The sequence below is a fragment of the Jaculus jaculus genome, chromosome 1 (genome assembly GCF_020740685.1).
Source record: "Jaculus jaculus isolate mJacJac1 chromosome 1, mJacJac1.mat.Y.cur, whole genome shotgun sequence".
NCBI lineage: Eukaryota > Metazoa > Chordata > Mammalia > Rodentia > Dipodidae > Jaculus > Jaculus jaculus.
Genome location: NC_059102.1, coordinates 314,839,316 through 314,853,818, shown reverse-complemented (window position 1 = coordinate 314,853,818; position 14,503 = coordinate 314,839,316). Strand labels below are relative to the sequence as shown.

The following is a 14,503-nucleotide window of genomic DNA, read 5'->3' as shown; positions in this document are numbered from 1 at the left end:
AAACCATAATGGAGTTGGGCGTGGTGGTGCACACCTTTAGTCCCAGCACTCAGGAGGCAGAGGTAAGAGGAGCACCATGAGTTCAAGGCCTCCCTGAGACTACATAGTGAGTTCCAGGTCAGGCTGGGCTAGAGTAAGACCTTACCTCGGAAAACCAAAAGAAAAAAGAAAATCATAATGAATATTTATAGGATGCTGTAGTTAACATTCCTATCCATCACCTCCCCAGCTGTAATCACTTTCTCCTTATCATTGACCTCCTCTTATCTGAGAATGACTTTGAACTACTGATCCTTCTGCTTCTACATCCCAAGTACAGGGATTATGTTCTAAATATTAACCTGTTTAGTAAATGAAACTTTAAAAAAATATTTATTTTATTTATTTAAGAAATGACAGTGGAGCTGCATGGTGGCACATGCCTTTAATCCCAGCACTCAGGAGGCAGAGGTAGGAGGGTCACAGTGAGTTCGAGGCCACCCTGAGACTCCTTAGTGAATTCCAGGTCAGCCTGGGCTAGAGTGAGACCCTACCTCAAAAAACAAAACAAAACAACAACAACAACAAAAAGGCAGTGGGGCTGGAGAGCTGGCTTAGCGGTTAAGGTGCATGCCTGCAAAGCCTAAGGACCCAGTTTCGATTCTCCAAGTTCCACATAAACCAGATGCACATGGTGGCACATGTGTTTGGAATTTGTTTGCAGTGGCTGGAGGACCTGGCACGTCCATTTTATCTCTCTCTCTCTTGTCTCTAATAAATAAATCAATAAATATGTCTTTTTTTTTAATTTATTTGAGAGTGACAGACACAGAGAGAAAGACAGATAGAGGGAGAGAGAGAGAATGGGCGCGCCAGGGCTTCCAGCCTCTGCAAACGAACTCCAGATGCGTGCGCCCCCTTGTGCATCTGGCTAACGTGGGACCTGGGGAACCGAGCCTCGAACCGGGGTCCTTAGGCTACACAGGCAAGCGCTTAACCGCTAAGCCATCTCTCCAGCCCAATAAATATGTCTTTTACAAAAAAAGAAAAGAAAGAAATGACAATGTATGGCCGTGCCAGGAATTATTGCGACTGCAAACAAACTCCAGATGCGTGTACCACTTCATGTATCTGGCTTTATGCAGGAACTAGAGAATTGAACCTAGACTGGCAGGCTTTGCAAACAAGTACCTTTAACTACTGATCCATCTCTCCAAATCCTAAATAAAACTCTTATTGATCGACAACTTCCATAATTATAGACAATAAGCCATGATAATTCCCTTACCTCCCCCACTTTCCCCTTCACAAATTCAATTTTTTTTTCAAGGTAGGGTATCACTCTAGCTCAGGGTGACCTAGAATTCTGGAATTCACTACGTAGTCTCAGGGTGGCCTCCAACTCATGGTGATCCTCCTACCTCTGCTTCTTTGAGTGCTAGGATTAAAGGCGTGTGCCACCACACCTGGCTTGAAATCCACTTATTATATATATTACAGAGAAAGAGAGAAAGAGAAAGAGAGAGAGAGGGAGGGAGAGAGAATGGGTGCACCAGGGCCTCAGCCAGTGCAATCAAACTCCAGATGCTTGTGCCACCTAGTGGGCATGTGCAACCTTGAGCTTGCCTCACCTTTATCCATCTGGCTAATGTGGGATCTGGAGGGTAGAACATGGGTCCTTAGGCTTGGCAGGCAAGTGCCTTAAGCACCAAGTTATCTCTCCAGCCCACACAAATCCACTTTCTATCATATCCCCTCCCCCTTTCAATTAGTCTTTTATTTTGATGTCATCTTCTTTTCCTCCTATTATGAAGGTCTTGTGTAGGTAGTACCAGACACTGCAAGGATATCCAAGCCATTTTGTGTCTGGAAGAGTGCATCGTTAAGCAGTTCTACCCTTCCTTTAGCTCTTACATTCTTTCCGCCATCTCTTCTGCAATGGACCCTGAGCCTTGGAAGGTGTAATAGAGATGTTTCAGTGCTGAACACCCCTCTGTCATTTCTTCTCAGCACTATGGTGCCTTTTGTTTTTTCTTTCTTTTCTTCCTTTTACTTATTTATTTTTTTGGGGGGGGGGTTTAAGGTAAGGTTTCACTCTAGTCCAGTCTGACCTGGAATTCACTATGTAGTCTCAGGGTGGCCTCAAACTCATGGTGATCCTCCTACCGCTGCCTCCCAAGTGTTGGGATAAAAGGCGTGCACTACCATGTGTGGCTCTTTACTTATTTTATTTTTATTTAGTCATATATTTGATAGAGAGAAAGAGGGGGAGAGAGACAATAGTCATGCCAGGGCCTCCAGCCACTGCAAATGAACTCCAGATGCATGTGCCCCCTTGTGCATCTGGCTAACATGGGTTCTGGGAAATCAAACCTGGGTCCTTTGGCTTTTCAGGCAAATGCCTTAACCACTAAGTTATCCCTCCAACCCTGTTTTTTTTTTTTTTTTTTTTTTTGCTTTAGCCCAGGCTGACCTGGAATCCACTATGTAGTCTCAGGGTGGCCTTGAACTCACGGCTATCCTCCTACCTCTGCCTCCTGAGTGCTGGGATTAAAGGCATGCACCACCACACCTGGATTTTCTGGTGCCTTTTGAGTCATCCCAGAGGTGACCACCATCTGAAAAGAGAAGCTTCTCTAACCAAAAGTGAGAGTAGCATTAATATATGGCTATGAACGTTAAGAAAAGTGCTCACAGGGCAGTTCAGTGAGTGTAATGTATGCATTTAGCCAGACACCAGCAGGTGATACACCCCTAGGGCTCATGACCTCCCTGACATAGGCTTTTGACTAGGGTTTCAGTACCAGGCATATATTCCCTCCCATGGTGTGGGCCTCCAGTTCCAATTACAGAGCAGATGGCTTCCCCCATAACAGACAGGCCACTATTGCACCAGTTGGCACACTTGGCCTAGCTGGCCAATCCTAAGGCTTGCAATGTCCAGTGCTGTTCAACATTATTGAGAGCTTGTTTGGAGGTTCTAGCAGGGAAGCACAGCTACTCGTATACCCTTGGCTGAAGACTGGTCCTCCTTTATTTGGGGAAGGTCGTCCTCTTTGACTGAGCACACAGCTTAGGGAGGGACGCACCTGGAGTGGAGGAAGGAAGGGGACACCTGCCTAGCCAGCCAGGTCAGCTGAATCAACCATGATGATCACTGCAGTCAGATTGCCCCCACATCCTGTTCAACACCATTGATAATTTCTCTTTTCCTTAGGGCTGCATGCAGCATAGCTTTTTCCAGCTTTCAGCCAGCTGGTCCACGGGGATGAGGTTTTTCAGCTTAGCTCCAGCAAAATTTCTCAGTGACCTTGCAGCCCAAGCATGTATAAGGTTTTACCATCTATTCCTGGTGGGAAACCAAGAGCCTTGGAAATAGCCTGTAATGCTATATGAATCTATTTAAAACTGTTTTTCTGTCTTGAGACTGGTCTCCATATGTAACCAATGCTGGTCTCAAACTTGTGGTCCTCTTGTGTCAGTCTCCCAAGTGCTAGAATTATTTGAGCTGCTACCACACGCAGTATGAATTTTTTCGAAAGTTTTTTTTCCACATAGTGTATGATCCATTGATATGAAATATTCCAAATAGACAAATCCATATCAACAGAAAGATTAGAAGATTGTAGGGTCTGAGATTCAGGAGAAATGGGGAATGATGGTTAATGGTATGTGCTTTCCTATTGGGATAATGATATTCTAAATCAAATAATAGTGATGGTTGCACAACTTTGTGAATATACAAATCTACTGAATTTTATAGGGTCCCACTCTAGCTCAGGCTGACCTGTAATTCACTATGTAGTCTCAGGGTGGCCTCGAACTCACAGTGATCCTACCTCTGCCTCCCCAGTGTTGAGATCAAGGGCGTGCGCTACCACACCCAGTGAGTTTTATACCCTTAAGGGAAACTTTATGGTAACTGATTTGCAGAAAGTGGACTGCGAGAAAAAGTAAGAAAACTAGCAGCAGGCTGATTTCACGTGAGACAAAGGTAACCTTCTTGTCCTCAGTTTCTGAGGACTAGACGTAGCCCCCATGGTTATCCAGGTCTCTCAGTACATCTCCCTTTATTTGTTCCAGTGGTACTTTGACAAATGCCAAAACTGAGACTGGAGAGATGGCTAAGAGGTTAAGGTGCTTGCCTGCAAAGCCTCATGGCCAGGGGTTTGATTCCCCAGTACCCATGTAAGACCAGATTCATAAGATGGTGCATGCATCTGGAGTGCATTTGTAACTCCTAGAGGCCTTGATATAAATAAATAAATTAATTAATTAAAAAGAAACCAAAACTAAAGTTTCTCAGTGCAACTTATTTTTTGAGGTATACATCAGTGAATGTGCTATGGTAGTCCTAAAGACCAAGAGGTGTTGTAGAGAACATTCTTGCCCTGGACAGCAGGTTGAATAAGACAGCCTCTCAAGCCGGGTGTGGTGGCGCACATCTTTGATCCCAGCACTTGAGAGGCAGAGGTAGGAAGATCATAGTGAGTTTGAGGCCAGCCCGAGACTACATAGTGAATTCCAGGTCAGGCTGGGCTAGAGTGAGACTCTACCTTGGAGGAAAAAGAAAAAAAAACAAAAAACAGCCTCTCAAATCCCTTCCAAGCTTAAAGTCTATGAATATGCTTTCCTTGTCAAGCATTACAGAATGCAAAATAATATTAATTTGATGCAGAAAAAAGCAAACTTGTGCTATTTAAATCTTGCAAGGAACAATACAGGAGAGTGCTAAATATAAGTGAGATCTGAATAGAACTATAACTGAAAATGTTTTACTGCAAGATAGGAGTTGCTTTGAGCTGCTCGATTTATTCTTTCTCCCTTCACTCCCCCTGGCCAGGGTCAAGCACTTTTGCATTCTATTTCATTCCTTTCTCAGTTATTCATGCTCTTTTCTCAGTCTCTGCAATTGATTCGTGTACTTGGGTTTCTCAGAACCATCTGTATACAGTATATATAAATCAAAGCGGGTTCTCCTCCGCACCCTAGGTTCTTGTGGCTGTGGGTGGCACCCACACAGTGCTCAAACAAGAAACAAAGCCACGTTGTCTTTGGCTAGTAGGAGTCTAGTTCATCCAGTGGCACAAGTCTTGGAATTGAGGGGCCTAATAGAGTGGTCAGAGGAGGATCCTGACCTTGAAAATGATGGTGTGGAAGTCCTCCCCAGCTCCCCAAATGGGGTCTTACACTGGGGATATAGCTCAGTGGTAAGAGTGCTTGTCTAGGGCTGGAGAGATGGCTTAGTGGTTAAGGTGCTTTGCAAAGCCAAAGGACCAGGCTCCATTCCCCAGTACTCACATAAGCCAGATGCACAAGGGGGTGCATGTGCCTGGAGTTTGTTTGCAGTGGCTGGAGACACCGGCTTGCCCCTTCTCTCTCTCTCTCAAATAAATAACGCTTACTTATTTGAGAGAGAGAGATAGAGGCAGGTAGAGAAAGGGAACACCAGGATCTCCAGCTACTGCAAATGAACTCCAGACACATGTACCACCTTGTGCATCTGGCTTATATAGGTACTGGGGAATCCAACCTGAGTCCTTAGGCTTCGCAAGTATGTGCCTTAACTGCTAAGCCATCTCACCAGCCCATCACATATATAAATATTTAAAGACTGCTTGTCTAGTCCATCATGAAGCCTTGATTCAAGCCTCAGCACCAAAAAAATGTGTGTCAGGGAGTGATAGGAGCGAGGGCCTGTGGAAGGACAGTACCCAAGTAAAGCTAGGTGAACCAAGTGGCATATGTGCCTGGAGTTCGTTTGCAGTGGCAAAAGGCTCTAGTATGTCCATATTCTCTCCCACATGCTCATAAATCAATATAAAATAGTTAAAAAGTTATCGTGTATATCTGTACGTGGCTTTACATAGGTACTGGGGAATTAAATCCACACCAACAGGCTTTGCAAACAAGCACCTTTAACCACTGAGCCACCTCCCCAGCCCATAGTTTGTGTATCTCTTTGTGACTGAGGCTTCCCATTAAAACGAGGACAGCGCAACACTCAGGAGGCAGAGATAGGAGATCTATGAGCTCGAGGCCAGCCTGAGGTTACAGAGCGAGTTGCAGGTCAGTCTGGATAGAGGCCCTACCTAGAAAAAACAAAAGAAAAGAAATTTAAAAGAAAAAAAAAAAAAAAAAGCAGGGCTGGAGAGATGGCTTAGCTGTTAAGGCCCTGCCTGCAAAGCCAAAGAACCCAGGTTCGATACCCCAAGACCCACATAAACCAGATGTACAAGAGGGCTCGTATGTCTGGAGTTCATTTGCTGAGGCGGAAGGCCCTAGTGTGCCCATTCTTTCTCTTTCAAATAAATAAATAATCATACAAAAAAAAAAAAAAAGCAAGGGGTTGGAGAGATAGCTTAGTGGTTAAGGCACTTGCTTGCAAAACCCAGGTTCGGTTCCCCAGGACACACATAAACCAGATGCACAGGGTTACCCATGCGTCTGGATATTGTTTGCAGTTGCTAGAGGCCCTGGAGCACCCATTCCCTCTATCTGCCTCTTCTTCTGTCTCTCTCAAATAAATACATCAAAGCAGGAAGACTAAAGTGTCTTGCTTGGGCGTCTCTGCCAGCCAATTCCCACGTTTTCAGGCCGCACAGGGAGGTGGGTGTGTGTAACGGGGTCAGAGCAATCCTCCGTGAAAAGTCTGGGCAAACCCTGGTACTACAGAGCGCCACAACACGAACGCGAACGCGGACTGCAGTCTGCCAAAACCCCGGCAGAAATACCGGTAGAAGCCAGCGCATTCAGGCCACGCGGAAGCGCTGGGCGGAGGAGGCTCGCGGGCGGCCGCGGGCCGCGTGGTCACGTGGCCGGCGGCGGCGTGCGTCACTTCCGTCCAGGCCGAAATCCAAGATGGCTGCGCTCTTGCTGAGGTGACTTTAGTGTGGGGTTGGGAGTCGTGCCCGCGACCCTGGGGAGACCTGGACGGGACCCCCCCTCCACGTCCCGGTGGCAGCGGCTCAGGCTGTGCAGGGCAGGGAGAGGGTCCGAGGGTGTGGAGGCCGCGCCGCTGGAGGCCTCGAGATCGCCCCTCCGGCTTCTCCCCCCCCCCCCTCAGCCTCGGTAGGGCTTCGAGGTCACCGCCCGTACCGAGGAGCCGCTCGGCCGTGGCCCTTTCTACTTAAGCCGTAGCTCACGCTTCTCCCGCATTGACCTCGTGACCTCACGCAGACCTAAAGATGAGCCGCTAAAGATGGCTTGGACGTTGGGGTCAGCCGAGCTCGGGGCCTGCGGCTTCGAGGCCTTGTACTTAAGGGCGGGCGGGAGGGGCCTGGGTGCACGCTGCCATTGCTTCGAGCTCCTGCGGACACCCGGTGCTGCTGGCCTCCGGCGGGGACTGTCCAGGGTCCTAACGGGCCCTGGAGGGCGCAGGAAGCCTGGACCCCCTCCGTGCCGGCCAGGGGCAGTAGCAGCCCGGGGTGGGTCACTGCTGCTCCCCGGGGAATTCATTTGAGGTGTTTTTTTTTTTTTTTTTTTGGTTTTTTGAGGTAGGGTCTCACTCTGGCCCAGGTTGATCTGGAATTCACTATGGAGTCTCAGGCTGGCCTCGAACTCACAGCAATCCTCCTACCTCTGCCTCCCGAGTGCTGGGTTTAAAGGCGTGCGCCACCACGCCCGGCCTTGAGGTGTTTTTTTTTTCCCCCCTCTAATTTTCGTCTAAAAAGTCAATTCACTAGTCTAATATATATATTATATATATATATATATATATATATATTTTAATTCTTAATTCTTCACTGTCTACGTCATGTTCTGCCCTCGGAGGCTTTCTAGTCCTAAGTGGCTAGCGCCCTTAGACTCTTCTGGTACAAATCCCAGCACAGTTTTGTGCCAGCCCTATTTTTGGAAACTGTTTGTTATGGAAACTTAGCTTCAGTGCTGTTGAGATTTCAATCCCTGATTTCCCCAAACGTCTTTTCATTTCTCTTTCCACTTCAATCATGCAGTATAAAAATAGAAGGACTTTGTTTAGTTTTTCTGTGTGACAAAATGATTCCTTAGGAGTTGAGGTCAGTCATCTTAACCCTTCAATTTCTTCTTGCCTTTCATTTTTGTGTGTTCTTTTCTGTGAACTATTAACAAATCCTGGCTTTCCAGAGCTGCTCCCTTTATTCCAGGTTATTCCACTAAAATTGAGAGCTGTTGAGTTTTTTGGTAGATATTAAGAATCTTAGCCAGGCTTGGTGATGCACGCCTTTAATCCCAGCACTCAGGAGGCCAAGGCAGTTGAATTGTTGTGTTTGAGGATACCCTGAGACTACATAGTGAATTCCAGGTCAGCCTGGGCTAGAGAGAGACACCCCACCTCGAAAAAACAAGTAAGAAAGAGTCTTTAGGATGAATTAAAACTTAACTTTAGGGGGTAGGGGAGATGGCCCCAATGGGCATTTGTGGAGGCAAAGGATCCTGCCATGCATGCCCCTCCATGCAAATAAATAAATAAAGCTAAGGGCTGAAAAGATGGCTTATCTGCTAAGGTGCTTGCCTGTGAAGACTAAGGACCCAGGTGTGATTCCCCAGGACCTACATAAGCCAGGTGGACAAGGTGGTGCCTATGTCTGGAGTTCATTTGCCATGGCTGGAAGCCATGGTGCACCCATTCTATCTGCCTCCTTTTGTCTGTTTTTTTTTTTTTTTCTCTCTCTCTCTTGCCAATAAATAAATAAAAATTTAATTTTTGTAAGTTAAAAAGATTAACCTGGGCTGGAGAGATTGCTCAGTGATTAAGGCACTTGCCTACAAAGCCTAACGACCTGGGTTCAATTCCCTATTACCCATGTAAAGCCAGATAACAAAGTGATGCATGTGTCTGGAGTTTGTTTGCAGTGGCTAGAGGATCTGGCACACAAATTCTTCTCTGTCTCTTCTCTGCTTGCAAATAAATAAACTTTTAATTAAAAAATTAACTTGAAATGATCATATGAGTTCCAAGCAATTCATTTTAAGGATTCCAGCAGTGTTATAGAGCCTTTAGATCACTTGCCCATCTTCAACCAACCTCAGAAGTAGAATACTTGAAAAACAAGTTCCAAAAAGCAAAGTGTGAATTTCCCACCTGCCAAGCATTATGCTGAGTATACCTGAATGTAGCCTCACTATTCAGGTGCTTTCCAGCACTTACTGGTAATTGTTGGCTTTGCTTCTCGTTCTAGTGTGTGCTTAGGCCTATGAGTGGTTGTATCTGGACCACATATGTATATTTTTCCCATGTTATTTCCCTAAGCCATACAGTATAGCAATTATTTATATAACTTATGTTCCAGTGGGCATAATAAGTAATCTTGAGATTAATGAAAGTGTATGGGAGTATGTACAGAAAATAAGCCAGCACTTCCCCAATTCACATAAAGAGCTTAATTTAGTCTACCAGTTGTGGAAGTTCATGCCTGTAAACTCAGCACTTGAAAAACAGGTTGGAGGGTTGCTGTTAATTTCAGGCCAGCCTGATATGCCAAGGGACACTCTGTCTCAAATATTGGGGTGTGTGTGTGGGGGGAATTAAAAGACATAATCATCCAAGGATTTGATATCAGCTGGGGGAATCCTGAGACCAGTCCCATGTCATATTCAAGTGTATCCAGATACTGTAATTTTGAGTTGTGTAGTGGTTTCCACACTTGGATTACATGCCAAGAAATAGCCTTATTTTTCATTAATAGCAATCTGAAGCTCTCATGGGAAGACAGCACTCTGCCTTTAGCAAGGACTTCTTTAAAAAATACATATATATGATAGAAAGAGAATGGGCACATTAGGGTCCTCTAGCCACTGTAAATGAACTCCAGACACATGTGCTACCATGTGCATCTGACTTATGTGGGTTCTGGGGAAGTGAACCTGGGTCCTTAGGCTTCTGTGAAGCGCTTTAACCACTAAGCCATATCTCCAGCCTTCACAAGGGTTTTCTTTCTTTTTTCTTTTTCATTTTCTTTTTGCTGTTGTTAGGGGGGAAAATACTGAATTAAAACTTTCACCTGATGTGGTGGCACATGCCTTTAATCCCAGTACTCAGGAGACAGAGGTAGGAGGATTGCTGACTTTGAAGTCAGCCTGGGACTAAGTAGTGAATTCCAGGTCAGTCTGGGATAGAATGAGACCCTACATTGGGGGGTTGGGGGGAGACCTCTTGAGTGAGGCATGACATCTTATACCTGTAAACCTAGCACTTGGGAAGTGGAGTTTAAGGTCATGCTCAGGTGCATGGTGAGTTTAAGAGCAGCCTCAGTCAGCTACGTGAGCAATCTCAGGGAAAATAAGCTTCCCTCCTCCTACTAGAAGTTTAGTTCAAAAATTAAAACAAAATGATGTTCCCAGTCTAATAACCATTTCACTAGAATGATTTGAACTGCTTCCAATATGCTGATTTAACCTTACAAGGAAGTACTTTTAAAGAAATTCTATGGGGTGTGTTCTAGTTCTGATTATATCACAAATTTCACTTATTTTGGACAATTCTGGTTCAGGGTTTTTATGAATTGTAGTTTCTTCATTTGTGAGTTGATAACAGTAATGTGGGTTCATTTGAGAGAATTATTGGAAAGGTATATTTTTAATTGATAAAACTTGTATATACTTGTGTACAGTGATGTTTGGGAATATGTATACATTGTATGTTCTAAATGTAGTCAGTCAACACATGTTATCTACATACTTTTTGTTTTGAGAACACTTAAAATCTAGTCTTAACAATTTTTAAGTATATAATATAGTATTCTTAGCTACAAATCATCCATTTTGAAACACTGTACAATGTATACATGTGTCAAAACATTACCTAGTACCTCATTAGTGTATCCTTTAAAAAATAATCTGAGCTGGGCATGGTGGTGCATGCCATTAATTCCAGCACTTGGGAGGATAGGATTATTGGTGTGAGTTCAAGGCCAGTCTGGGACTACATAGTGAAATCCAGGTCAGCCTGAGCTAGAGAGAGCCTATCTCGGGATGGGGGGGGGAGGGGAATAAGAAAATAAAAATCTGGGCTACGGATATAGCTCAATGGAGAATGCTTGCCTAGTATGTATGATTTCCTAGGTTCAATTCTCAACTCCACAGAAATAAATAAATAAAACATTGGACAATAGAGCTCTTAAACATTTTTCCTATCTAACTGAAATTTTATATCCTTTGAGCAGCATCTCCATAGCCTTTCACCCTAGATAAAACATTTTATTTTTTTAATTTTTAATTTTTATTTATTTGAGAGACAGATAGAGAATGGATATGTCACAGCCTCCAGCCACTACAAATGAACTCCAGATGTATGCTCCACCTTGTGCATCTGGCTTACGTAGGTTCTGAGGAATTAAATCTAGGTCCTTTGGCTTTGCAGGCAAGTGCCTTAACCACTAAGCCATCTCCCCAGCCCCCACCAGTTAAACATTTTCAATTCTTAGTTAATTGAAAATTACTAGTTGTCAGAGTATTGTATGTCATTAAAATTTTTTTATTCATTTATTTATTTGCAAGCAGAAAGAGACAAAGAGAAAGAAAGAGAAAGAATAGGCATGCCAGGGCCTCTTGCTGCTGCAAACAAAATCCATTTTGTGCATCTGGCTTTATATGAGTACTGGGGAATGGAACCTAGGTCCTTTGGGTTTGCAGGCAAGAGTCTTAACCACTAAAATGTCTCTCCAGCCCCCATGTCATGTTTTTTGAATGGTACTCCATATCGTATATATTCTCTAAACAGTCACTTTGGGATGAACATGCAGCTGAGTAAAACAAATTCCACTGGCAGAAAATCAATGACTTACCTGCCAAAGCTTAAAATGATGTTTATGCTGCTGAAGCGCAAACCACCAAGAGTCAACTGCTTGTCAGGTTAAATGTGATAAGTGAAACCCCTGTAGAATATGAGGGTTAACTTTCAGTTCATGAAACTGCTTTTAAAGATAAGCATGTGGTGGTATATGCCTTTAGTCCCCCAGCATTCTGGGGGCTGAGGTAAAAGAATCTGTGAGTTTGAGGCTAGCCTGTGCTACAGAGTGGTCCCTGTGTAAAAGTAATAATAATAACAACAACAAGCATACGCAGCTGGACGTGGTGTGCATACCTGTAATCCCAGCACTTGAGAGAGGGTTGTGTGTATGTGTGTATCCATGAGGGTCTTTTGCAACTGCAAATGAATTCCAGATGAATGCAGAAGTTTCTATGTGCACCAGACTGCATCTGGCTTTGCATGAGCACTGGAGAATTGAATACAGATTTCCAGGCTTTGGTACCTTTATTCCTTTATTTTTAGAGAGAGAATATGGGTATACCAAGGCCTCTGCAAATGAGCTCCAGATGCATGCACCACCTTTGTGTCTGGCTTTATGTGAGTACTGGAGAATCAAATCCAGGCCATCAGGCTTTGCAAGCTAGTTCCTTTAACCACTGAACCATTTCTCCAGCCCCTCAGATACAGAAGGAGTAAATGAGTTTGGGACCAGCCTGACCTATGTAATGAGTTCCAGGCCAGCCAGAGCTAAATAGTTAAGACCCTGTCTTGGAAGGTCCTGGAGGTTTTGTATGAGTGTGTGGGTTCATGCGCATGCATGTGTGGAAGTTAGAGGACAATCTTGGGTGTTACTGTCAAGAACACTTCCCACCTTTTAACTTAAAAAAAAAAAAAAAAAGCCCCAAACCTTCATTTATTGTGAGAAGAGAGAGAATGGGCACACCAAGGCCTCTTGTCACTGCAAGCAAACTCCAGATGCCTATGTCACTTAGTGCATCTGGTTTTATGTGAGTTTGGGGGAATTGAACCTAGGCCAGTACACTTTGGAAGCAAGTGCCTTTAACTATTGAGTCATCTCCCCAGCCCTGTTTACCTTCTCCACCACAGTAGGGTATCACTTTAGGCCAGGCTGACCTGGAATTCACTTTGTAGTCTCTGGGTGGCCTCGAACTCATGGTGATCCTCCTACCTCTACCTCCCGAGTGCTGGGACCAAAAGCATGTGTTACCACGCCATCTCTTTTTTTTTTTCTTTTTTAAACTTTCAGCTCTTTTTTTTTTTTTAATTTTTATTTATTTATTTGAGAGCGACAGACACCAAGAGAAAGACAGATAGAGGGAGAGAGAGAGAGAATGGGCGCTCCAGGGCTTCCAGCCTCTGCAAACGAACTCCAGATGCGTGCGCCCCCCTGTGCATCTGGCTAACGTGGGACCTGGGGAACCGAGCCTCGAACCGGGGTCCTTAGGCTTCACAGGCAAGCACTTAACCGCTAAGCCATCTCTCTAGCCCTTTTTTTTTTTTTTTTTGAAACAAGGTCTTACTACATAGCCCAGGCTGGCTTCAGACTCATAATCAGTCCTCCTGCTTCAGCCTCACTACTGTTGTGCTTACAGGCATGCATCACCATGCTGGGCTCTTTAATATTCTTTCTGTATTTCTGTCCTAATCCAGAGAATACTTTAAAAATGATGTGAGCTGGGCATGGTGGTATATGTCTTTAATCTCAGCACTTGGGAGGCATAGATACAAGGATCACAGTGAGTTCAAGGCCACCCAGAGACTACATATTGAGTTCCAGGTCACTTGGGCTAGAGGGAGACTCTACCTCGAAAAAACAAGTAAAATAAAAATGATTTAATTGGGGTCTGGAGAGGTGGTTCAGTGGTTAAGGCACTTGCCTGCAAAATCTAACAACCCTGGTTCAGTTCTCTGGTACTCAACTAAAGCCGCATGCACAAAGTGGATCATGAATCTCGGGTTTATTTGCAGCTGTTGGATGCCCCTATTCTCTGTATTTCTGTCTCTCTTTGACTCTGCTTGCAAATAAATAAAATATTTTTAAAAATGGTTTGACTAATTGATATTTTTGGGAGACATGTTTAATGTATTTGGAAAGGAACAACACTAACTAGTAATAGCTTCTGGGGCTGGAAAGATTGCTTAGTGGTTATGGCACTTGCCTGCAAAGCCAAAGGATTCAGGTTCGATTCCCCAGAACCCATGTGAGACAGATGCACAAGGTGGCACATGCATCTGGAGTTCATTTGCAGTGGCTGGAGGCCCTGGTGCGCTCATTCTCTCCTTTTCCCTCTCTCTGCCTCTTTCTCTCAGATAAATAAACAAGAAAGAAAGGAAGAAATTATAGCTTCTAACTTAATGACCAACAAAACAAAGTACTGTTACTTCTAGCTATAACATTTTGTTGTGGTGGTGGTGATTTTATGTAGTTACTTTTTCTAGGCAGTGTCTCACGCTAGCCTAGGTTGACTTGGAACTCAAGGTGATCCTTCTACCTCAGTTTCTCCACTGGTATTAAAGGTGTTTGCATGCCACCATGCCCAGCTAGCTATAACATCCACAGAGAGGAAAGTCTTTTCAGAGTTCCTGGTTTCCATGAAATGAAGGACAGATACCTACTTTTATCACACTTTAAAAAAGGTTTGTGCACTCATTTCTGTAGGGCGTGTAGAACGCTTACATTGCTATTTGGGAAACAATAGCACTAGATAGAACACGCCATAGATTCCAACCCACATCTGCAAACTCTTGCTGGGTAGCTGGCTGACTGGGCCT

At 44.4% G+C, this 14,503-nt stretch overlaps 1 protein-coding gene across 1 annotated transcript in view; it reads left to right on the top strand.

Annotated features, from left to right (window-relative positions):
- Window positions 1-6,813: 6,813 nt before the first annotated feature.
- Window positions 6,814-14,503, top strand: part of Sdhc (succinate dehydrogenase complex subunit C) — a 48,929-nt gene continuing 41,239 nt past the window's right edge. The window contains exon 1 of the mRNA XM_012951852.2: window positions 6,814-6,860. Within this exon, the coding sequence (XP_012807306.1) occupies window positions 6,841-6,860 (20 nt within the window). The 5' untranslated portion in view covers window positions 6,814-6,840. The remainder of the gene's footprint in view (window positions 6,861-14,503) is intronic.